This window comes from Paroedura picta, chromosome 7 (genome assembly GCF_049243985.1).
Source record: "Paroedura picta isolate Pp20150507F chromosome 7, Ppicta_v3.0, whole genome shotgun sequence".
In the NCBI taxonomy this organism is placed as follows: Eukaryota; Metazoa; Chordata; class Lepidosauria; order Squamata; family Gekkonidae; genus Paroedura; species Paroedura picta.
In genome coordinates this window covers 5,792,763-5,818,376 of record NC_135375.1, presented here as the reverse complement: position 1 = coordinate 5,818,376, position 25,614 = coordinate 5,792,763, and the positions used below count along the sequence as shown (strand labels likewise).

At 48.1% G+C, this 25,614-nt stretch overlaps 1 protein-coding gene across 1 annotated transcript in view; it reads left to right on the top strand.

Annotated features, from left to right (window-relative positions):
* The window catches only part of CA9 (carbonic anhydrase 9), a 29,547-nt gene extending 4,455 nt beyond the window's left edge, over positions 1-25,092 (top strand). The window contains exons 3-12 of the mRNA XM_077346685.1: positions 3,882-4,052; positions 7,727-7,872; positions 9,221-9,409; positions 11,261-11,353; positions 11,922-11,988; positions 14,561-14,718; positions 14,972-15,116; positions 23,883-23,918; positions 24,608-24,701; positions 24,856-25,092. Coding sequence (XP_077202800.1) covers positions 3,882-4,052; positions 7,727-7,872; positions 9,221-9,409; positions 11,261-11,353; positions 11,922-11,988; positions 14,561-14,718; positions 14,972-15,116; positions 23,883-23,918; positions 24,608-24,701; positions 24,856-24,946 — 1,190 coding nt within the window. The 3' untranslated portion in view covers positions 24,947-25,092. The remainder of the gene's footprint in view (positions 1-3,881; positions 4,053-7,726; positions 7,873-9,220; positions 9,410-11,260; positions 11,354-11,921; positions 11,989-14,560; positions 14,719-14,971; positions 15,117-23,882; positions 23,919-24,607; positions 24,702-24,855) is intronic.
* Positions 25,093-25,614: the final 522 nt, after the last annotated feature.

The window sequence follows — 25,614 nt, the reverse complement described above, 5'->3', positions numbered from 1 at the left end:
CTGTCCTTGGGCTTTCTCAGCTCAGCCCCACCACCAAAAACCACATGGGCATATGCAGCTCTTACTGCCTGGAACTGTTGCCGAAGTATCTGCCTGCCCACTCCGCTCTCATCCTGGGGGGTCAACAGTTGGCAAGGCAGTCTCCCCTTTCTTCTGTCTAATGATGGACAGATCTCTCTCCATGTGTTTGTGTAGATTCAAATGAGTAGCCGTGTTGGTCTGAAGTAGCACAATAAAATCAGAGTCCAGTGGCACCTTTAAGACCAACAAAGATTTATTCAAGGCATGAGCTTTCGAGTGCAAGCACTCTTCCTCAGACTAAGAACTCCCTGCATGACAGTGGGAATATATATCAAATATTAATTCTACAGGATTATTTTTTGCTATATATTCCTACTGTCATGTAGGGAGTTCTTAGTCTGAGGACGTGTGTTTGTGTGTGTGGTTTGATCTATGGCTCCTGTGGCAAAGATTTGCAAAGGGTAATAATGCTTGGTGGAGAGAGAAAGGGCCTCCTTGGTGTCTGGAAAATAGCTGTGTTGTACTTGTGGTTTTCAAGATGGCTACTGGAGTTGTTTTTTGGGGCCTCTGGGCCCATGCTGCCTGATATGCATATAAATCTGTCCACCTTCTTTGCCAATGGCTGGGATCAGTTCTTTGGAGAACATGGAGGAACATCCTGAATTTTCAGGGCCATTCCGCACAACGGGCAATATAACTAAATTTGAGCGCAATTGAAAAATGCTGCAATCAAAAGCAGCAGTTCTCGGTAATGCACATAGCCGTTTCTATTTTAAAAAGGCTCTCCCACTAGTGCTGTTCTCATAAAGTTTCCGGTCTCGCTGAAATCGCAACAAAGGAGGTGATATTTTTCCGCACATCCTCCCGCCCTGGCCGTCAATCAAACAGAACAGCCAATTAACTGTTGCGTTCGTGCTTCCCTTTAAAAACTGTTTTAAAACCTGAAAACACTAGTAGCAACACATATTCGTTCATTCAATGTATCAGAAAAGACCTTTTCCGCTGGTGTGGGAGCTGGCACTTAATCATTTACACGCTCTTAAAGTAAAAAAAAAATCCCCCTTCCCTGTGCTCTTTCTGGCTGAAATCATGGGCAATGTCGAACGGGGGGCTGTATTGTGCTTGGAAACTTTACAGACAATTGCTTGCGGAGGGATTTCAGCCTTATTCGTTTCTTTTGCCGGTTTAAGGGGGAAAAAATGGTGATTGCAACGTTGGAAGCTTTGGTGCGAGAGCTTAGGGAGGGACATGCTTGCTACTGCTATATTGAGAGTGCACATGTCTTTTTTGGATGTGTTGCAGGTTGTTCTCAAGAGTCTAGCGTATTTTTTAGGGGGAATCCACTTTTGTGGATTCCCCCTGAAAAACAACAAAGCAATAGTAGCACAACAAAAATTGAGCCGAATAGCACTTTTAAGACCAACGAAGTTTTATTCAAGGCATGAGCTTTCGAGTGCGTGCATTCTTCCTCAGACGACATGAACAACCATCATAAGTGTAGAGATATAAGGCAAAAGTAAATTGTGGCAAATTAGTAAAATGTGTCATCATTAAGACATATAATGCCATAAAATAATTATTTGAAGAAGAAGAAGAGTTGGTTCTTATATGGTGCTTTTCTCTACCCAAAGGAGGCTCAAAGCAGCTTATTGTTGCCTTCCCTTTCCTCTCCCCACGACAGACACCCTGTGAGGTCGGTGAGGCTGAGAGAGCTCTGATATCACTGCTCAGTCGGAACAAACTATGTTCTTGTTGAGTCCAGGGTATGCCATTGTGTTCAGTGTTATAATAACTTGCATTTCTGCTGTCTCCCTTTCTAGTCTGTTCTTTTATTTATTTGTTTGTTTGTTTGTTTATTTAGATTTATATACCGCCCTCCCCGAAGGCTCAGGGCGGTTTACATTAAAACTAGTCAAAGATACATGAAACAGTCTTCGTTAAAAACATACAGTAATTAATAACAGTGTTTGTAACCATATAACAGAATAATGTAACAGTATAACAATATAATAAAATAATATAACGATGGAACAGTGCAATACCACAACAGGTCCAGAGCGCTCTGGTGGAGTTCTGGGAGGAGGGGGGAGCGGGGGGGAGCGGGGGCCCTTCATTCGCTGTTGGTTGTGCCTGGTCTCAACCAAATGCCTGGCGGAGGAGCTCCTTTTTGCAGGCCCTGCGGAACTGTTTAAGCTCTGTCAGGGCCCTGATCTCCTCCGGGAGCTCGTTCCACCAGGTGGGGGCAAGGACAGAGAATGCTCTGGCCCTGGTCGAGACCAGGCGGACTTCTTTAGGGCCAGGGATCATTAGCCGGTTGGTGGCGGTGGAGCGCAGAGCTCTTTTAGGGGCATAGGCAGGGAGGCGGTCTTGAAGTTCCTTTGCAATAATACGGTGACTTTGATGTACCTTATTGAATGTCCTGAAAGGCTGAAGTGTTCCCCTACAGGTTACTCAGGTTACTCAGTCCTGTGATTTTTAATGTCAGACTTATGTCCGTTAATTCTTTGGTGCAGAGAATCGAGGGGCATTATTGGCATTTAATGGTATATAAAATGTTATAAGATGAGCAAGTGAATAAGCCTTTGGTGGTGTAGGTAATGTTGTTAGGTCCAATGATTGTGTCATTGGAGTGTATGTGGCAGCAAAGTTGGCATCTGGGTTTTTTGCAAGCTCTGGTACCAGTGTCCATCTTCAAATTGTGGGTGAGGAGGTATTTGAGATTTGGGGGTTGTCTGTGTGCCAGAAAAGGCTTTGCCCCCAGTACTTGGGAAAGAGAACTGTCATTATCCAGTAGAGGTTGTAAGTCCCTGATGATGTGCTGTACTGTCTTGATACTTATTATATTTGCAGATGATACTAAACTGGGAGGGGTAGCAAACACAACAGATGACATAATCAGAATACAAGATGATCTTTACTCTGCTCTGGTTCTGCTTCACTTGGAGTACTGCGTTCAGTTTTGGGCACCCCAATTAAAGAGGGATGTTGACAAACTGGAACATGTTCACAGAAGGGCAACAAAGATGGTGAGGGGTTTGGAGACCAAGACATATGAAGAAAGATTGGGGGAGCTTGGTCTGTTTAGCCTAGAGAGGAGATGACTGAGAAGGGATCTGATAACCATCTTCAAGTATTTAAAAGGGTGCCATATGGAGGATGGAGCAGAATTGTTCTTTCTTGGCCCAGAGGGACAGGCCAGAACGAATGGGATGAAATTAATTCAAAAGAAATTCCGTCTAAACCTCTGGAAGAAGTTCCTGACAGAGCAGTTTCTCAGTGGAACAGGCTTTCTTGAGAGGTGCTGGGTTCTCCATCTTTGGAGATTTTTAAATAGAGGCTAGATAGCCATCTGACGGAGAGGCTGATTCGGTGAAGGCTCAAGGGAGTGGCAGGTTACAGTAGATGAGAGATTGGGATGTGAGTGTCCTGCATAGTGCAGGGGGTTGGACTAAATGACCCATGAGGTCTTTTCCAACTCTATGATTCTATGATTCTATGAGTTGATAGCTATATGTAACCACTAGTGGTGTTCTGTTAGTGTCTCTTTTGGGTTTGTCTTCCAGCAGGTTTTCTGTTGGTATCCTTCTGGCTTTGTTAATCAGTTTCTTGACCTCATTGGCTGAGTACTTTAGTTCCAAGAAGGTTTGATGTAGATAATTCAGATGGGAATCTCTGTATGTGGGATTGGAGCAGACACAGTTCTAACGTAGAACATGGCTGTATACAATGGATTGTTTTTCTCATTATGGCAGTACGAGCTCCCTACTTCCCATGCTAAGTAGTGCACAGCCACAGCCTAGGGCGCTACAGAAGGAGAGGTGACAAATCTCTCCTGCTTCATAATTACCTTCTTCTTTCAGATAAGGCAGAGTGGGCATCAGATTTCCCCAACTGTGGGGGCCACATGCAGTCCCCCATCGACATTGATACAGCCACCACCGTCTTTTCTCCCCAGCTGAAGCCCCTCAAGCTTTTGGGTTACAGTCTGACCCCTGAAGAGAAACTCAGCCTCCGGAACAATGGGCATACAAGTGAGTCCTCCTGGGGTGTGGGCAAAATGCTCTCTTCTGGGCCTATACTGCCTATGCAGTATGGTGAGGACAAGGCCAGTTCTTTTCTTTTTTTGGGGGGGGGGGGATGAATCTCAAGGTTACACTGTTAGGCACAATGCCAGAAGAGAATATAAAAACCTCAGAAGAGACCTGCTGGATAAGATCAGTGAAGGTCCATCCAGTCCAACATCCTGTCTCACCCAGCGGCCAACTGGTTCCACTGTAAGACCAAATAAAGATGAGCCCTCCTTTGAAGTTGCTTCCTGGCACTGGGATTCAGAGGTGACCATCTTTGGCCATACAGTGGCCAACCAGCTGTAACATGGAGTTTGGCTGCAGGCAGTGGATTGTTGGTGTATTTAGTATGGTGACTGGATATTGGCTTGTGTATTTTGGGCAGACGACAGAAAGTATCTTTCTGTCTTTGTGGAATGTCTGCATACATCTGTCCCTATAGTTGCATGGGTTATTCCTTTTCAGTCTTGACGGACCTGGTGGAATTAGCTCCCAGAAGAGTTGAGGGCCCTGTCAGAGCTCTCTGGGTTCCACAGGACCTGCAAGATGGAGCTCTTCTGCCAGGCTTCTGGTTGAGGCTGGGCCAAATACTGAGTGATAAGAGCAGGTCCTTCCCCGTCCTTGTACTATCTGGACCCCCGGGAAGAAGCCTATCATCGCTCCCAGTTTTCATCTGGTTTCCACAGCTGGAAACAGATGACTGATGATTAAGTACCTAATGTGGGATTGTGTGATCACCATCTGTTTTGCTTTTATCTGTTTTATACTGTATTTTATGAGTTTTATGTTTTACATATTGTGAGCCACCATGAGCCAGCTCATCTGGGAGTGGTGGGGTAAAAGTCATAGAATCATAGAATCATAGAGTTGGAAGGGGCCATACAGGCCATCTAGTCCAACCCCCTGCTCTACGCAGGATCAGCCCTAAGCATCCTAAAGTCCAATTCATCAGGTTCATCAAGCCATCACCAACTGGCTTGCAGAGTCCCCCAGGGAGCAATTCTCTCTCCAACCTTATTTAACATCTTTATGCTCCCTCTTGCCCAGATGGTGTGGAGGTTTGGGCTGGGTTGCCACCAATATGCTGATGACACCCAGCTCTTCCTCCTGATGGATGGTCACCATGACTCTCCCCCTGAAACATTAGCCAGCTGCCTGGAAGCAGTGATGGAATGGTTTAAGCAAAGCCGTTTGAAGCTCTAGGCTGGACTTCTGTAACTCGCTCTATGCTGGCCTGCCCTTATCCTTGATCCGGAAACTGAAATTAGTCCAGAATGCAGCTGCCAGAGTCCTCACATCAACACCTCGGAGGTCCCACATCCAGTCCATCCTCCAGCAGCTGTGCTGGCTCCCGATTAAATTCCGGATCAGGCTTAAGGTTTTGGTTATCACCTTCAAGGCCATACGCGGTCCAGGCCCAGTATACCTGAGGGATCGCCTCTCCGCCTACACCCCTCAAAGAGCCTTGCGCTCTACTATTTCCAACCTCCTGGTGGTCTCTGCCCCTAAGGAAGCCCACTATACCTTAACCAGGGCCAGAGCCTTTTCCATTCTGATTTTCCCTTCACATATCTGAAGACATGGCTCTGGAAAGCTCATTAACTACTATGCCACAATTCCCAAAGGTCAGTCGTGTCCCACACTCGACGAACATTCCAAACCACAAGTTCTTGACACCCATATCTCCACACCCATGCCCTCATTTGTCACCACACCACCACAACTTCCCACACAACACACACACATTCAACCCCATGCCCTTACAGACTGGACAACTCCTCCCCTTCCTCTTCCCAATGCCAAGCTCTAGCGCAGTGGTCCCCAACCTTTCTGAGGCTGGGGACCGGCAGGGCATCGGGCCGTGCCCGCGGCCCGCACGGGCCACGGCCATGCATCGGCCGCGCCCGCACGCGGGCCACGTCCACGTATCGGCCCGTGCACCGGGCCACGCCCATGTGTCGGGCCGTGCATCGGGCCGCGCCCGCGCATCGGGCTGCGCAGACCGCGGCCACGCCCACACATCGGGCTATGCCCGCGGGCGCAGCCCGGCCCTCATTCCCTCTCCCCGCCCTCCCGCAGTACGAAGCTTCCCGGACCGCAAGCTTGAGGCCTGGGAAGTTTTTTACTGCAGGGGGGGGGCGGGGAGAGGGAGCCGCGGCCCGGCGCCATGGCCTTCGCGGCCCGGCACCGGGCTGCAGCCCGCAGGTTGGGGACCACTGCTCTAGCGCTTGTTGTACTCCTGGATACAGCGGGCTTTGCCCCTAGTCTTTAACCGCTCCTGCGGAGCGGAATAATTAAAACAGTAAGCCCTAAGAGGAGGAGAAAGGGTGGGCCTTGTCCGGGATAAAAACTCAGAGGGCCCAATCAGGAGTGTCACTGCTCACCCTCCGAGTATCACTCCAGGGCCAAGTGGCCAATAGGGAGCCGTACGAAGCGCGGCTCCCTATTGGCTGCTTGGCTCAGCCTTGCCTCACCCGCTTGGGGACTTGCCGCACACAAGGAGAAGCAGCCTTCCCTGGCGGTGAGTCCTCCTGCCGGCCTCCCCTCGCCCTCACGAAAGGAGCAGGGGTCCCTTTCCGATGCCCACTGCACTGCTGCCACTTCCCCGCACCCAGGCACACACCCACACAAACACACACACCGCTCCTCCACAGCCGAACCCCTCTGCCCCCCTCCCGGCCGATCGTGCTGCCACCGCTTCCCCGCACCCAGGCGCGCATGCGCACACACACACACACATCCTCCATAGCCAGACCCCCCTGGCATGTCCCTTCCTGCCCACCCAGTCACAATCTGCCTAAATTAATAAAATAAGCATTTCAGTCAGATGATTCTCTAGCCCAGTGATGCTCAAACTGGGGGACGAGACCCCTTTGGGGGTCAAATGACCCCTTCACAGGGGTCATGGCAGAGTGAGCAGCTTGGAAGTGTGGGGTGGGCACCACTATTGCCGCTCTCCCTGAAGGCGCCCACCAATTTATAACCCATTGATAACCAATTTATATACAATCATTTATATACAGTCATGCCATTTAGTCAGTTTTGGTTTAATTTCTGTGAAAGAACACTTGCATAATTTTATGTTTGGGGGTCACCACAACATAAGGAATTATATTAAAGGGTTGTAGCATTAGGAAGGTTGAGACCCACTGCTCTAGCCTCTGCTTAAAAACTATCTAGCCTTTGCTAACATTGATCACTACATTTGGGGTCAGGAAGGAATTTTCTTCCATGTCATATTGTCCATGGGATCTTGCAGGTCTTTTGACTTCCTCTTGGCATACAGCAGAGGGTCACTAGGAGAAGGGGAGTGTAGGGGGAGGTACAGGGTTTGTACTACATGCCACTTATGGGCCCTTCCAGCTGTATGTTTCTATGAAGTTTGGCTCTATCCAAGAGGAATAGTTAGGCTTCAAGGCTTAGACAGCCTGTCTAAATTGGAGAAAAAACTTGTTTATTTCTATTTTCAATCACCCGTCTGATTTTGCAAACTGAACAGTCAGCGTATGAGCACATGCAGAGAGGTGGAGGTGCCAGTGGTTGGCGATAGGCTCACAGAGGTGGAGATGCCTGGCTGTTCAGCCATGAGAGAGGAGGTGCAGGACAGCTCTGAACCCCTGTCACTTTGCTTCCTACAGTTGTCCTTGGCCTGCCGGCCAACATGTCTGTGTCCGGAGGAGGATTCCCTCAGGCCTACTTGGCAGCCCAGCTCCACTTGCACTGGGGCTCACAAGCAGGGCCTGGCTCTGAGCACACAGTGAATGGCCACCGCTATGCTGGGGAGGTAAGTTCCACCCTTTGGTACTCCTGGGACTGTCCAGCCAGGGGCTAGCAGTAGCTGCAGAAGAAAGGGGAAGAGTGGTCTCATGTGGTCTCCCTGGGACAATCCAGGAATTAAGCCACCCCAAATGTTTCCAGGGTCACAGTGGATTGAGTGGTGGCACATCAGGCATCTCTGAGACAGCAGAACTCTCCCCAGATGTCCAGCCAGGGGACTGTAGAGGGGAGGGTTCTGCTGTTCACCGTCTCGGAATGTCCACAAAGAATTGCTCTCCAGCACCCCAACGTCCCTGACACCCAAAGCAGCCTTCTGCTGAGCCACCTCTTCTGTCACCTGCACTGGCTACCCAGGGCCTCAGGCATCTGCCCACACATCACCTATGACCTGACCCTTGGAGATGGTGATGTTGCCAGGGATTGAACTGATGACCTTTGGAATGCCCTGCTGCTGCTCTTCACCTCTCCAACATACATATCCCCTAACTTTGGGGGCAGCCAATGGTTGGGGTGTTGTAAGCCCACTGAGGCAGATTCCTGGAGAGTATAAAAATTTCTAAAACAAATAAGAATCACCACTTCAAAATCACACAAACCATGGCTGTACTTGGTCTATGGCTGCCTATCCAAGCCCCAGACATCCATCCTGCCATGGACAGCCCTGTTAATGAGACCCATGGTTGGAACCACCTGGCAGTTCTGATAGCCCAGGGCCCGGTCTCAGCGTTTTGGGATCGTTTGCCTAGTGTGCAGTACCCAAATAGAATGGCACCTAACAACTAGACTGGAAAATCTTTTATGATTTTTATTCAACTGCAGAATAACTGAATCACAGAATCATAGAGTTGTAAGGGGCCATACAGGCCATCTAGTCCAACCCCCTGCTCAATGCAGGATCAGGCCAAAGCCTCCTAAAGCAGTGGTCCCCAACCTTTTTATCACAGGGGTCCAGTCAATGCTTGCATATCCCACAGGACCACCCACAGCCATTATGCTAAGTCACTGGGAAGAGGTTACAAAAGTTCTCTTGTTAATATAAACAATTGTATTCAGCCTTGAGAACAGAGAGCCAGTTTAGTGGTTAATCTGCGCTCCCCCACATGCAACCAGGTGGGTGACCTTGGGCTTATCACAGCAGTGAGAAAAACTGCTCTGACCGAGCAGGAATATCAGGGCTCTCTCAGCCTCACCCACCTCACAGGGTGTCTGTTGTGGGGAGAGGAAAGGGAAGGCGACTGTAAGCCGCTTTGAGACTCCTTCAGGGAGAGAAAAGCATCATATAAGAACTAATTTCCTGGCAAATAGATGGGGAAGAAATGGAGATAGTGACAGATTTTATTTTCCTGGGCTCCAAGATCACTGCAGAGGAGATCAGCCCTGACTGCTCCTTAGAAGGCCAGATCCTGAAGATGAAACTCAAATGCTTTGGCCACCTCATGAGAAGGAAGGACTCCCTGGAGAAGAGCCTAATGCTGGGAGCGATTGAGGGCAAAAGAAGAAGGGGACGACAGAGAATGAGGTGGCTGGATGGAGTCACTGAAGCAGTAGGTGTAAACTTAAATGGACTCCGGGGATTGGTAGAGGACAGGAAGGCCTGGAGGATCATTGTCCATGGGGTCGCTATGGTTCGACTTCGCACCTAACAACAACAAAAGATTAAAAAGAAAGGGTGATAAGGTACACCCTTGTCTCACTCCTTGACTGACCTTGAACCAATCAGTGTCTCCATATATTGTTTGTACTGTGGCTTCCTGGTTGGTGTACAATAAAAATACAATAATGCAGAACTCCTCAGGCCCTCAACCTCCCCCCCCCCCCTTCATCTTCTTTCCAGGCTAAACAGACCAATCTCCTTCTTTCCTCATACGACTTGGTCTCTAAACCTCTCACCTTCATCATTGCCCTCCTCTGGACATGATCCAGTTTGTTTACATCCTTCTTCAATTGTGGTACCTCAAATTGAACACTCTACTGTAAGTGAGGTCTAACCAGAGCAGAGTAAAACAGTACCATTACCAGCAATCTGGATTCTTTTGATACAGCTCAAAATCTCATTCGCCTTTTTAGCCACCAAGTCACACTGCTGACTCATGTTCAATGTATGGCTAAGACCTCTAGCTCCTTTTTGCACATACTGCTGCCAAAACAGGTCACCCCCATTCTATAATTATGCATTTTATTTTTCCAAGCAAAATGCAGATCTTTACATTCATCACTATTGCATTCATTTTAGCCCAGTTTTCCAGCCTATCAAGATCATCCTGTATCCTAATTCTGTTCTGTTGTGTTTGATACGCCTCCCAGTTTAGTATTAATATGCATTCCCTCTATTCCTTCATCCAAATCATTTATGATTATGTTGAATATCTCAGGTCCTAGAACAGATCCCTGAGGCACTCCACTTGTCACTCCTCACCAAGAGGACGACAAACCATTAACAAGCACCCTTTGGGTCAACCAGTTCTCAATCCACTTAACAGTAATATGATCCATGCCACATTTTACCAGCTTGTCAACAAGAATATAATGTGGAAACCTATCAAAAATTTACTGAAATCAAGATAAACTATATCCACAGCATTCCCCTGATCTAGCAAGGTAGTAACTTTCTAACAAAAAAAAGACAAGGTGATTTGTTCTTGAGAAAGCTGTGCTGACTCTTTGTAATCACACCCATCTGCTCTAGCTGCTCAAGGACTGATTGTTTACTGATTTGTTCTAAAATGTTGACTGCTATAGTCCTGAAGCTGACTAGACAGTAGTTACCTGTATCTAGAGACAGCTTGGTGTAGTAGTTAGGAGTGCGAATTTCTAATCTGGCGAGCCGGATTTGAATTCGCGCTCCCCCACATGCAGCCAGCTGGGTGAACTTGGGCTCACCACAGCCCTGATAAGGCCGTTCTGACTGAGCAGTAATATCAGAGCTCTCTCAGCCTTACCTACATCACAGGGTGTCTGTTGTGGGGAGAGGGAAGGGAAGGCAAATGTAAGTTGCTTTGAGACTCCTTTGGGTAGAACTCTTCTTCTTCTATCCTCCTTTTCCCCCTTCTTGAAGATGGGGAGAACATTTGCCCACCTCCAGCCTACTGGCACTTCACATGTTCTTTATGAAATCCAAAGTCCTGTTTGGGACCTCTTTTGGGCCCAAGCAATCTGAAGCACAGCCTTCTCCCAAAGGAGCCTACCTGAACTATTAGCTCAAGATCCATGGCCCTCTTCTTCTATGTCTGTCCACCCATGGCAGTGTGGGCCTTGTGCCTATCCCTTCTGGGATGAGACAAGTGCAGGCTGGCATGCAGTAGAACCTGGGGAAGGGGCTAGTGGAGAGCAGGTGGGCAGCTGACTATGCAGGGGATGACAGGTGTGCTCAGAGGCGCTCTGCCTTGTGGTTCCAGATTCACGTGGTCCATTACAACCCTCACTTTGGTGGCATCAGGGAGGCGGCGAGGGAGCCCGGAGGCTTGGCTGTGCTGGCCGCATTTCTTCAGGTGATGCTGGCAGGGATGGCCAGGGAGGGTGCGGCTGTGCTGTGGGCTTTGCCCCTTGCTGGGAATCCCCTAGGGCAGTGGTCCACAACCTTTCTAGGGCTGCGGACCGGCGGTGGTGGGGAGGGCGATCGTGCGGCCGCACATGCGCGTTTGCGCCATGCGTGGTCGCAAATGCACATGCGCGGCACCTCAGCACATGCGTGGCTGGGATGAACATGCGTGGAAGTGCCGCACATGGCGTAAATGCGCATGCGCGGCCCTGCTTCCCTCTCCCCCCCTCCCACAAAACGAAACTTGCCGGGTTGCAAGCTAATTGGCCACTTTTGCGGCCGATTTGGTTGCGGCATGGGAAGTTTCTTACTGCGGGGGGGGGGCGGGGAGAGGGAGCCGCAGCCCGGTGCCGGGGCCTTCATGACCCAGCACCAGGCCACGGCCTGGTGGTTGGGGACCACCACCCTAGGGTGACCCCAACTCCTGCTCTGAAAAGCCATTTCGCCCCTGGCCTGCAGGACTTCTCTCTCTCTCTTTCCCACACACTTCTCATAAGCCCTTTCAATTACTATTCCAGGCTGGGTCAGAGGAAAATGAGGCTTATCAGCATATCCTTGACATTTTGGGCGAGGTCCATGAGGAAGGTAAAAAAGACAAAACACTTCCTGGATTCAGTTGCTGGCCAAAGAGCCACTGGGATCACCTGCAGTACAAAGGCACAGGGTGGGGGATGGTGAAGGGTGTAGCCAGCCACTGCTGTCTCTGTTTCCGCTTCGATACCATTCCCCCTCTCCCAAGAAACTTCACTGTGCCTCCCTGACAGGTGATACAGGTGAGACTGCCTCCTCCTCCCGCCCCCCACTCTGCCCCCCCACTCATTGGGGCTCCGGCTGGCACAGCCAGAGAACAAGTCCACTCTTCTCCCTTCAGCACCTGCCTGGGCAGACAATAGGAGGTCATCCCCATGGTGGCAGCTGTGCTCAGGAAAGGACTTCTGAGCTGGACTTCCATTCCCTGTTGGAGGCAGGTGGCCTCCTGGGGGAACTCAGCACCTGAGCCCGAAGGGATTCAGTCACCTTCCCTCCTCCAGTTCTCTCTCCCAGAAGGCCATGGATGATTCCTGTCTAGGTGTATGAGGCTGCCCCACTGTCTCCCTAAACTTCCTCCTGTAGGAAATTGGAGGGGGCTGTCTCTTGAGAGGCCTCCCGTTCTCAGTCAGGACAGACTAAATGTTGCCAGTCACCTGTGGGTTCTTCCCTGAGCCACAAACCTCTGCACAGAGGATCAGGATCAAACCTGTCCTCCTGAATCCGGGCCTGGGTGCCCATTGGAGAGAGTTTCAGTTCTGATTTAGGGAGGTCAAAAGAAGCAGTTAGTCCAGCTGGTCTGTGGGCAGGGCAGGTCTAGCACTGCATCTCTCGCAACACCACTGCATTGACTGAGCTTCCTGCTAGTTCTTGTTGGAGTTCTTGTGAAATGGCATTCCAAATGGCCTTTTTTTGGAAAGATGAGAGCACATGCATTTATTTTATTATTTGATTTATAGACCACCACTCTCGGCCCAGCCATCTTGTGGCATTTTACAAAATATAGATATGAATGAATACAAATTCACAAAATATAAAACAGATAAAAACCCCTTTACAATCTATGCCGGCATAGTCGATGTCCTACCTCCCTTGTGGACCTGCTTCTCTGCTGCTCCCAATTTCTGTTTTTTTCATAGATGACACTCGTCTCTGCCCTGGCCTCAACCTAATGCCTGGTGGAAGAACTCTGACTTGCAGTCCTGCAAAACCCAGAAAGCTCCATCTGGGCACTCAGCTCTTCCAGAACTCATTCCACCAGGTTGGGGCCAGGGCCAGGCGAATTTCCCAGGGACCCGGGACAACCAGCAAATTCATATCCATAGAGAAAACAGTCCTGCGGAAGGCATAAGAAGATAAGTGGTCCCTCAGATAGGTAGGACCCAGGCCGCATATAGCCTTAAAGGTCAAAACCAAAACCTTGAACTTGATCCAGAAGCTAACCGGCAACCAATGCAGCTGCCGCAGTACTGGCTGGATGACCTAGTGAGGACCCTAGTGAGGACCCTTGGTGGGGAGGGTGATCGCGCGGCCACACATGCACGTTTGCGCCGTGCGTGGTCGCAAATGCACATGTGCGGCAAATGCACATGTGCGGCACTTCCGCAGTACTGGCTGGATGACCTAGTGAGGACCCTTGCAGCTGCATTTTGTACCAGTTGCCATTTCCAGGTCAGGAACAAGGATAGGCCTCTCTAGAGTGAGTTACAGAATTCTACTCTGGAAGTAACTGTTGCATGGATCACTGTGGCTAAGTGTTCTGAGGACAGGTAGGATGCTAGTAGCCATGGTTGACGTAGATGAAAAAACGTCACCCAGGCTACCTTCATGATCTGAACCTCCATATACAGGGAGGTGTCAAAGATCACCCCTAAATTCCTGGCTGCAGGAGTTAGTTGTGCCCCATCCAGGCAGGGGAGACATGCTTTCTGATCATTCCCTGTTCTCCCCATCCACAGGACCTCCGTCTTGGAGGAGCTGAGTTTCAGATGGCTCTGCCTGAGCCATATAGCCACTGCTTCCAAAGAACTGGCAAATATTTCTAGGAGGGGGGGGGGGATGCGGCCGGCTGTCCATCAGGAGGCAGAGCTGGGTATTGTCCACATATTGGTGACAACCCACCCCAAGCCCCAGACCAGCTAGGCTAGAGGGCACATATAGATGTTAAAAAGTGTGGGGGAGAATATCTCCTCCTGTGGTACTCGCATGGGAGCACAAAGGGGTCAGACAACTCCTCTCCCACAGCAAACCTCTGTGTCCGGTTGTGGACAAAGGAGCTCAGCCATTGCAGTGCTGTTCCACTAATCCTGGTCCTTGATAAGTGGTGGGCCAACAGCTTGTGATCAACCACATCAAATACAGCCAATGGGTCTAACAGCACGAGGATGGCCGAACTGCCCTGGTCCAGCTGGCGCCAGATGTTATCCATCAGGGCGACCAGCATGCTCTCCACCCCATGGCCAGGATGAAAACCAGAATGCCCCTGAATCCCACTGTGTTTAGACTGTTGACTGTATGTTTCCTGCGTCCCTTCCAAGGGGACCCACCTGCGAATCTGTCTTCCTCTGAGGTCTCTTTGTGTGATCCCAGTGAGTGTGTTTTGTGCTGTTGCTGCTTTCCCCCTTCCCAGGAGAAGAAGCCTCCATTGCAGGTTTTGATATAGCCAAGCTGCTTCCGGACGACCTCCATTCCTATTTCCGCTACAATGGTTCACTGACCACCCCTCCTTGCTACCAGACAGTGAACTGGACTATCTTTAACCAAACGATCCTGCTGTCCGAAGAGCAGGTCTGTCTGGGTTGGGGGAGGCATGGTAGTGTGGGGAGGGGGTCTATGTGTGTGGGGCTCTCTCTGGAAGTCAATAATGTTGCCTTTGGGCTGGCAACTGACTCCTCACAGACTGCTAGGATTCCGCACCCCTCCTGACAGAGTTGTGGCTCTGAATCCTTGGGGAGGAATTCTCTGCCCCCCCCCCCCGCCTCCGCCTGCAGTCCTGCTTCCCTCTGGGTGACTTGTCTGATGCTGCCCCTGTCCCCTTTAGATTGCAGTGCTGGAGGAAAGTCTTCTTGGAGAGATGGAGGAGCTGATCCAGGGCAACTTCCGCCTGTCTCAAGGCCTGCATGGCCGGACAGTGCTGGCCAGTTTCCTGATGCCCCCCCCAGCACCACCAGTTGCTGAGCCCCCAGGTAAGATACAACTCCTGATTCTGTAGAGGGAGCAAGATGGGAGCAAGGACTCTTTCCCCTGATCTGCTCTGTTCCCCTCCTTGACTAAGAGGAGGAACTGTGGCTTGGTGATAGAGCAATGGCTTGGCAAGCAGAAGGTCCAAGGTTCTTTCTCCAGCATCTCCTCATAAAAGGACCAGGTGGCAAGGGATTGGAAAGACCTCAGTCTGAGACCCTGGAGACGTTGCAGAGCTGGAAAAAGTACAGTGGAGGGTAACCAAGATGGTTAGGGGGTCGAGGCACCTTCCCTATGAGGAAAGGGTGACTAGTCCAGGACTTTTCAGCTTAGAAAAAAGACAAACAAAGGAGGACATGACAGAGGTTTAGAGATGGGATGCATGGGATGGACAGAGTTGATGGAGATAATTTTTTCTCCCTCTCTGAAATTGCCAGAACTAGAAGGCATCCAATGAAACTGAATGGCAGTAGTTTCAGGATGGACAAAAGAAAAGTGAGACGTAAATTCAGAATTTGGTGTGATGAGGAAATTGCAAATCTACAGGGAATGGCAGATAAGCAGGAAACTAATTTGCAAGGAATTTCAAAACCAAAACCAAGGGGCACACAAAGGATGGATTAAAATGTCTCTGTACTAATGCACAGAGTATGGGAAACAAGGAGGCGGAACTAGTAATCCTAATAGAGGAAAGGGACTATGACCTAATAGGAATCACGGAAAATTGATGGGATATATACTCACAATTGGAGTACTAGAATCGAGGGGTACAATCTATTCAAAAGTAAAGAAGGGGGGAGGTTTAGCAATATATGTTAAGAATCTTTATACGTGTGAAGAAACACAGGTACCTGAGCATGAAAATACAGTTGTGTGTATTTGGGTAAATATAAAATAAGTAGGAAATGAGAGTGGTATTATTGTGGGGGTCTGCTATAGATTACCAAGCCAGTCAGACAACTTTGGTGAGATACTGCTAGAACAAATTACACAATTCTCAAAGAGAGGGGACACAGTGATTGTGGGTGGCTTCAATTACCCAGATATCTGTTAGAAAACCAACTGTGCTAAAAATACAAACTCCATTAAATTCTTAAGTTGTCTTGCCGACAGCTTCATATCATAGAATCATAGAGTTGGAAGGAGCCATACAGGCCATCTAGTCCAACCCCCTGCTCAACGCAGGATCAACCCAAAGCATCCTAAAGCATCCAAGAAAAGTGTGTATCCAACCTTTGCTTGAAGACTGCCAGTGAGGGGGAGCTCACCACCTCCTTAGGCAGCCTATTCCACTGCTGAACTACTCTAACGGTGAAATTTTTTTTCCTGATATCTAGCCTATATCGTACTCGTAGTTTAAACCCATTACTGTGTGTCCTTTCCTCTGCAGCCAATGGGAACAGCATCCTGCCCTCCTCCAAATGACAACCTTTCAAATACTTAAAGAGGGCTATCATGTCCCCTCTCAACCTCCTTTTCTCCAGGCTGAACATTCCCAAGTCCCTCAACCTATCTTCATAGGGCTTGGTCCCTTGGCTCCAGGTCATCCTCGTCACTCTCCTCTGTACCCTTTCAATTTTATCTATGTCCTTCTTGAAGTGAGGCCTCCAGAACTGCACATAGTACTCCAGGTGTGGTCAGACCAGTGCCGTATACAATGGCACTATGACATCTTGTGATTTTGATGTGATGCCCCTGTTGATTCAGCCCAAAATGGCATTCGCCTTTTTTACCGCTGCATCACACTGCCTGCTCATGTTTAGTTTACAATCCACAAGTACCCCAAGGTCTCGTTCACACACAGTGTTACCTAGAAGCGTATCCCCCATCCAGTAGGCATGCTTTTCATTTTTCTGATCCAGATGCAGAACTTTAAAAATATCTATATTAAATTGCATCTTGTTCTCATTTGCCCATTTTTCCATTGTGTTCAGATCTCGTTGAACTCTGTCTCTATCTTCTGGGGTATTTGCCGATCCTCCCAATTTGGTGTCACCTGCAAACTTGATGAGTAGTCCCTCCACCCCCTCATCTAGATCATTAATAAATATGTTAAAAAGTACCGGACTGAGCCCCGAGCCCTGAGGTACCCCGCTACTCACCTCCCTCCAGTCTGATGAAACACCATTGACAACAACTCTTTGAGTGCGGTTCTCTAACCAATGCCCTATCCACCTGACTATCTGAAAATCAAGATTGCAGTCCTTCAATTTATCCATCAGACCATCATGGGGAACCTTATCAAAAGCTTCACTAAAATCCAAGTAAACGACATCAACCAAATTTCCACGATCCAGCAAACCTGTCACTTGGTCAAAAAAGGAAACCAGGTTGGTCTGACAGGACCTGCTGGAGACAAATCCATGCTGACTTCCTTAGATCACCAAATTGTCCTCCAGATGTTTGCTGATTGCTCCCTTTAATATTTGCTCCATTATCTTACCCACAACAGAGGTCAGACTCACTGATCTGTAGTTTCCCAGGTCATCCTTCCTCCCTTTTTTGAAGATCGGAATAACGTTTGCTCTCTTCCAGTCCTCCGGGACATCTCCAGGCCTTAAAGAGGTCCCAAAGATGATGGACAAGGGATGTGCAAGTTCTCCAGAAAGTTCTTTGAGCACTCTCGGGTGCATTTCATCCGGCCCAGGGGATTTGAACTCATCCAGTGCAGCTAAATACCTCTCAACAACCTCTCTGTCCATGTCAACCTGCCACCCAGACACTATCTCTTGGCTACTGCCATCTCTAGATGTGCCTAAACCCTTTGACCTGTGGGAAAAAACAGATGTAAAATAGGCACTGAGCCTTTCTGCTTTCTCTGCATCCTCCGTTAGAGTTTGTCCATCTGCACCCAATTGCCTATTGCCTCCTTTACTTTACATTTGCTCCTCACATAACTGAAAAATCTTTTCTTTTTACAGTGGGCTTTCCTGGCCAATCTTAGCTCATTCTCAGCTTTGGCCTTTCTGAAGTTGAAGTTGAAATGAAGTTGAATAGGGACAAATGTAAAGTTCTCCATTTAGGTAGGAAAAATCAAATACACCAATATAGAAAGGGGGGGGGGGCAGGAGAGATCAGAATCATAGAATCATAGAATCATAGAGTTGGAAGGGGCCATACAGGCCATCTAGTCCAACCTCCTACTCAACGCAGGATCAGCCTTAAAGAATCCTAAAGCATCCAAGAAAAGTGTGTATCCAACCTTTGCTTGAAGACTGCCAGTGAGGGGGAGCTCACCACCTCCAATGGATTCCATTGTTTCGAGTATTGTAATAACTTGCATCTTCGCAAATTCCATTTCTAGTCTGTTGTTGAAATTTCTTGGCAATACAACAGCTACTTTAAGGTTCCTCACTGAATGTCCTGGAAGGCTGAAGTATTCCCCTATAGGTTTCTCAATCCTGTGATTTTTTAATGACCATTTATTAGACTGTGTGTGGCAGCAAAGTTGGCATCTGGGTTTGTTGCAAGCTCTGGAACCAGTGTGCATCTTCAAATTAGATGTTGTATTGTTGTGGGTGAGGAGTTGTTTGAGATTGGGGGCTTGTCTGTGAGCAAGAAAAGGTTTGCTCCTCAGAACTTGGGAAAGAGAACTGTCATTTTCCAGTAGAGGTTGTAGGTCACTGATGATGCGCTGAACTGTTTTGAATTGAGAGCTAAATGTAACCAATAGTGGTATTCTGTTACTGTCTTGTTTGGGTCTATCTTCCAATAGGTTTTCCCTGGGTATCCTTCTAGCTTTGTTTATCTCATTGGGTGGGTACCTTAATTCCAATAAAGAGTTTTGTGAATCCCTCAAGTGAGAATCTCTGTGGGATTGGAACAAATGTGGTTGTAGCGTAGAGTCTGGCAGTATACAATGGATACTGGGTATATTTAGGATGGGTATATTTAGGATGATAGTTAGAGGCATGCAGGTATGTTTGTCAGTCCAGGTTTACATTATAAGATGGTCTCTAGGCAACCATTGTTTATTTGTCCATAAAATGTATTTCTTGCATAGATTGATTCATTGTCAGGTTGATGGTAGGGTGAAAGTCATGGTATGCCTGGTGATAAGTGTACAGGGCTTCTTTACCATGTGTTCAGATGATTAAAATGTTATCAATGAATCACAGGTATAAGAGAGGTGTGCATGGGTGGGCATTTAGGAAGCATTGCTTCAATTCTGCCATGAAGATGTTAGCATACTGAGTAGTCATGTGGGTGCCTATGGATGTGCCATTAATCTGGAGAAACAAGTTGTCATCAAATCTGAAGTGGTTATGGATGAGAACAAAATGGTGCAGGTTGGTGGCTGAGTGAGCTGTGGGGTTGCTAGAAATTGTATTCATTATGGCTTGTAATCCATCTTTGGGTGCAACGTTTGTATACAGAGATTCCACATCCATGGTGGCTAAAATAGTGTTCTCTGGCATTTTGTTCAAAGGTATTTCCCCCAGAAAGTCTGTGCTGTCAGGAACTGTTACATGTAACAGAGCATGACTAGAAGCATTGATGGCATCGGGTCTTAGAATAGGATTCATATATCTGTCAGAACCTCCCCTCTGGTTCTTCTGCCATGATTAATTATTGCCTGCCCCATGATGCTTGCCAGCTACATGAGGCTTCTAGCACCTCATGTATTCCTACTGTTATGATGGTCAGTTCTTAGTCTGACAAAGAGTGCTTGCACTCGAAAGCTCATGCCTTGAATAAATCTCAGTTTGTCTTGGACTATTGGAGTCTGATTGTGCTACTTCAGACCAACGCAGCTACTCATTTGAATCTAGCACCTCAAGGTTATTCTGAGGTGTTTGGTTTATAGCCACTAGTTTCCCATCACCTCCCTCTACTTCCTTCCCCTATCTCATGCCCTCCCCATCTAGTCTTTTGGTTTCCCTTTGTAGTAGATAGTTGCTGTGTTACGTCTGCCTTTGAAATGCATTCCCAAGGGGAGGGGAAAACTGTGCTGTAAAATACCTGATCCCAGCCTGCAATCCTCAGGTTAGTCAATGTATATGAATGGATGTCTTTTTTCCTGATTAAAGACACTTTCTTAAACAGAAGTTTGGCTTATTGGAAACAGAGCACTCTGACCATATTCAGATACCCCCATGATGATAGTTTTTTATGCCTGAGACAATGGGGTGCCCTGGATTCCCAGGTCTGTGGATTTGGGGTAGAAAATTAAAAAGTTCCTGATCTTCATTATCATGCTGCATATTTGTCGTGATGCTGTTTGCTAATTTACCATATATACTCGCATATAAGCCGACTCGCATATAAGCCAAGGCACTTAATTTTACCACAAAATCTGGGCAAACTTATTGACTCACATATAAGCCAAGGGTGGGAAATGCAGCAGGCTACTGGTAAATTTACAGGGTGGCCTAAGTGCTTAATCTATGCTCAATCATCACAGGCTTTCCCATCCAGCCTCCCTCCTAACAAATACAGAAAAGTCAAGAGGATGAATAGCTGCTGTTTTTTGTACCCCGCTTTTCACTAGCCAAAGTCTCAAAGCGACTTACAATTGTCTTCCCTTCCTCTCTTGATACCAGACACCCTGAGAGCACTGACAGAACTGCTTTGTGAGAACAGCTCTGACAGAAGAATCAAATAGTGCCCCCCAGGCCAGTAAACCAGAGCAGAACAATAGGACCCAAAGTTGGCAAACTACTACAAGTACAACAGCTACCAAACTGGTGGCTACAGTGCCCCCCAGAACAAAACACTGAAAGGAAGAATTGTAAAAATCAACTTTTAAAAGAAACACAACCCCAAGAAGAAAAGGCAAACAATACTGCCCCTCAGATAAAAAAAGAAACACTGAAAACAAAACAGTAAATCCCAAAGCACTCCCAAAATCCACCCCACCCCCAGAAACCAAAATAATAGTTTGGAAGAAGTGATTAGGAAAAGAAGGGGGGAAAATATCAGAATCCCTCAGTCAAACCATTGATGTCCTACAAGCCAGTGGTCCCCAATCTTTTTATCACTGGGGACCGGTTAATGCTTGACAATTTATTATTATTATTATTATTATTATTATTATTATTATTATTATTATTATTATTATTATTATTATTATTATTATTATTATTATTATTAAATTTTTAGACCGCCCTTCTCCAAATAGGTCTCAGGGCGGTTTACAACATAAATAGTTAAAACACAATAAAATCCCCATAAAAACCCCAATTAACATCAGCAAAAGTTACTGAGGCCTGGGGGGGGAGTCTTGCCGAGGGACGCCGCCACATGAGCCCCTGCTCCACTTGCTTTCCCGTTGGCGCCCCTGACTTCCCACCACCCGCTGGGGGGCGCTGCCAGCAGCAGCTGCACAGTGCCACACCAAGGGGGAGCCCCAGCCATGGCAGCCGCTGGAGAGCACCAAAGGTGAGCCGGCGGCAGAGTGGTAGGGCAGCCTCTGAGGCTGCAGCCAGGGAGGTGAACGAGGAGGAGCAGCGGCCCAGTACCGACTGATCGATGGACTGCTACTGGTCCCCGGACCGGGGGTTGGGGACCACTGCTACAAGCTGTTAGAGTAAGCTTTCAAAATATTTGCAGAAGGCAATTGTTAGCTGGAAGCAATTATCTCACTTTCAAAGAGCTTAGTTTTTAAGATCTTTGCAGAAGGTAATGGTTAGCTGGAGGCAATTAGCTCACTGGCAAAGAGCTTAGTTTTTAAGATTTTTGCAGAAGGACAAAGGTTAACTGGAGGCCACTAGCTCACTTGCAAAGAGCTTAGTTTTTAAGATCTTTACAGAAGGCAATGGTTAGCTGGAGGCCACTTGCTCACTTGAGCTTAGTTTTTAAGATCTTTGCAGAAGGGCAAAGGTTAACTGGAGGCCACTAGCTCACTTGAGCTTAGTATTTAAGATCTTTGCAGAAGGCAAAGGTTAACTGGAGGCCACTAGATCACTTGCAGGTGCAATGCTGCGATTGGCTGGCTGGGGGCAGGATGTTAATCAATTATCCTCGTATAAGCTGAGGAGGTCTTTTAAATGCTAAAAACAGTGCTGGAAAACTCGGCTTATATGTGAGTATATACAGTACTACCAATTTGTTGGGTTTTAGATGGGTTTTATTGTACTAGGGGTTTTAAGAAGGTTTTTACCGATTGTGACCCAGCACGAGCCTTACGGGAGTGGCGGGATATAAATCAAATAAATAAATGAGTGAGTGAGTGAATGAATGAATGAATAAATTGCTCTCTCCTTATATCTGTACTCTTATGATTCTTGTTCCATTGTATGAGAAAGTATGCCTGCACACGAAAGCTCCCATCTTGAATAAAACTGTTGATCTTAAAGGTGCCTTTGGACTCAAATTTTATTCTTTCAGACAGTTGTCACTCCACCTTCAACTAATACATTTTTTCTTATGATATATTCTGCATATAGACTAGAGAGACAGAGAGATAAAATACATCCTTTCCAAATGTCTTTACCAACTGGAAGCTTTTCTGTTTCTCTCTGTTCTGTCCTACCAGAGTGCGGGTTGAGCATCAAAACAGGCAGGTACTGGGGCACACCCATTCCTTTTAAAACCAACCATAGTGTTTCATGATTCATACAGTCAAAAGCTTTGCTGTAATATCTGCAATAGAAGCTTTATTTTTAAAAAGCTTCTTTAGAATATTGTATTGTTTCTACACAGTACTGCACATCCTTGTTTAAAAAAACACCGCCAGAAAAGAATCCCCTACAGTAGGTATTACGGCCATTGTTTGTGTATTCTGGTTATGTTAGTTTTTGGGGATTTTTAGGCTATATTTTATTGTAAACTGCCACAAGTCAGCTGGGCTGGGAGTGGTGGTATATAAATGTCATTATAAATAAACAAATCAGTAAAAAACAAAGGTTTCTAGTGTTAGATAAGGATGCATTGTATCTCCCTGTCTCTTCAGTCTCTGTGCAGGACATATCATAAGGAATAGTAGAGTAGATTTAGATGCAGGGGGAGTGAAAATGGTCAGAAGAAACAAACAGTTTGAGATATGCAGATGACACCACATGACTAGCAGAAAAGAGTGAGGACTTGATAAGACTCTTGCCGAAGTTTAAAGCAGAATGTGCCAAAGCAGGATTACAACTTAATATTAACGAGACAAAACTAATGTCTTCTGATGGGAAATCAAAGACATGTAGCAGGACAGATCGTTCATGGGGGGCACCATTTGGGCTCTGGTTCTGCCACTGCCAATGTGTGCATATTCTGGATTGGGTCCCTGCCAGGTAGCGCCAACAAAACATTCCCAGAGGGCAGAAAAGATCTGGTGTTGCATGGTCGTCTCACCCCTCTGCAAGGGGTGGGTTGAAAGGCAGAGCTTGCCCTGGACGTACACCCTACTCACCGTCTTCTGTCACTTGGCACATTTAAAAACATCCTTAATTTGCACACGATGGGCTGATCACCTGTAGTGGTTGGTCAACATCTAGATGGCCTTGCCTTCTTCAGAGGAGCCTCCTTGTGAGCAGAAAGGGGGAAGGGGCCATCTGAGTAAGCCCACTGGCCAGTGCCTCCCCTATCAATCGAAAGCCTGGTGCGTTTGAGGGCTGCCACACCAAACACCCCCCCTCCCATTCCTGCATTCAGCATCTCTTCCTTGTGCTCTCAGTTCTGAACCGCTCCTTGGTGCAGGTAAGGGTGGATGCAGGTGGCATCCCCAGGACATGGTGGCAGCTGCAGTCAGGGGAGACCCGCAGGACAAACTCTGGCCATCCAGGGCTGGAGGATGGCTTGGAGAGGAGGACCCTTCTGACTCCACTGTGCTTTGCTTTCAGATGCTGGCCAGCAGGCAAACTCCTCCTTCCACACAGGTAAGTGTCTCTCGGTCCATGTCCCATTGATACCTGGAGTGACAGCCCTCTTTCCCAGCCACCGTACAGGGAGAACAGCTGCAGTCAGGGAACATCTCCCTGGCCAGTGTCCTTTACCTCTCGGGCTTCTCCAGGGCCGGCCAAGGAGACGGAAACCCATTGGGCATATAGTGGCCATTGGCTCATTCATACGGGATCACAAAACACACAAAACACCCCTCCCAGTTTTGCAGCATTTTAAATTGTGATTTTATACCGCTTCCTACATAATGACCTATTACTTGATTCAGTGTATAGGAAGCCTGTTTTGTTACTCAGAGATGGAGGGCGGGGGGTGGAGCTCTGCATCTTCTTGGGCATTGCTGCATATGCCTGTGGCAGAGGTGCCTTGGGGGTTGGGGGCAGGAAGGAAAACAGTAGCAAAGTAAATGTTCACTTGTTTCAACTATCTAGCGCATCACATGCAGTCCGAGTGTGATTTCTCTTTGCCTCTGGGTTCCTCCCCACTGGTAGGAAGCTGACTCTTGCCTCACCTGCCCCCCTTGGCTGTGCCAAAGGGGTCCCCTCACAGGCTTGGTCCTGCCTCTTCTCGGCCTCATAGAATCATAGAGTTAGAAGGGACCTCCTCAGTACAGGGCAAAGCCTGGCTAGCACTTTTTGCCCTCCATACAAGCTTCTGCTTTCCCCAGGGGACCTGCTGGCCATCCTGTTTGGGACTCTTTTTGCAGTCACCACCATTGCATTCCTCCTCTATGTCTGCAAGCAGCGGACCCAGCGCCCAAGGTGAGAGGGCACGCCATGCAACATGTCACCATATGCTATTGTGGGGAGGCCAGGTGGTGCTGTGCTGCCCCAGATCTCAGGTCAGCATCTGGGGCAGCTCCAGCCCTCTGGGCATCTTGTTCTAAATGGTTGTTTCCTCTCCCCTTCACTGTAGGCTGGACGCCCAAGCAGCCAAGCCCAGCGTCATCTATGTGGCAGCCACCACAGAGGAGCCTGCTGGCGAAGAGACAGGACAGTCAAGCTGAGGGACCATCCTGCCCTGTCCCACCCCACATGACCCCATCCAGCTTCTTTCCCTGTCTGCATCCCACCAAAGCCTCCCTGCACTTGCCTCAGCTGCCTGCCTGGGAAGCCTTCGTCCCCAAGCTCTTCCTGGGGCACAACAGCCTATGAAGGAATGGGCCTGGTGTCAGCCATTGGGCATACATGCCCCTCCCTTACTCCAAGGCCCTTGTGGGGGCCTGCTGACAGTCGGGAGGGAGGGTCATCAGACTAGCTCCGAGGGGTCAAGGGACTGCGCTGGAATCATAGAATCATAGAGTTGTAAGGGGCCATAGGCCATCTAGTCCAACCCCCTGCTCAACGCAGGATCAGCCCAGAGCATCCTAAAGCATCCAAGAAAAGTGTGTATCCAACCTTTGCTTGAAGACTGCCAGTGAGGGGGAGCTCACCACTTCCTTAGGCAGCCTATTCCACTGCTGAACTACTCTGACTGTGAAAATTGTTTTCCTGATATCTAGCCTATATCGTTGTAAACCCATTACTGCGTGTCCTCTCCTCTGCAGCCAACGGAAACAGCATCCTGCCCTCCTCCAAATGGCAACCTTTCAAATACTTAAAGAGGGCTATCATGTCCCTTCTCAACCTCCTTTTCTCCAGGCTGAACATCCCCCATCCAGTAGGCATGCTTTTC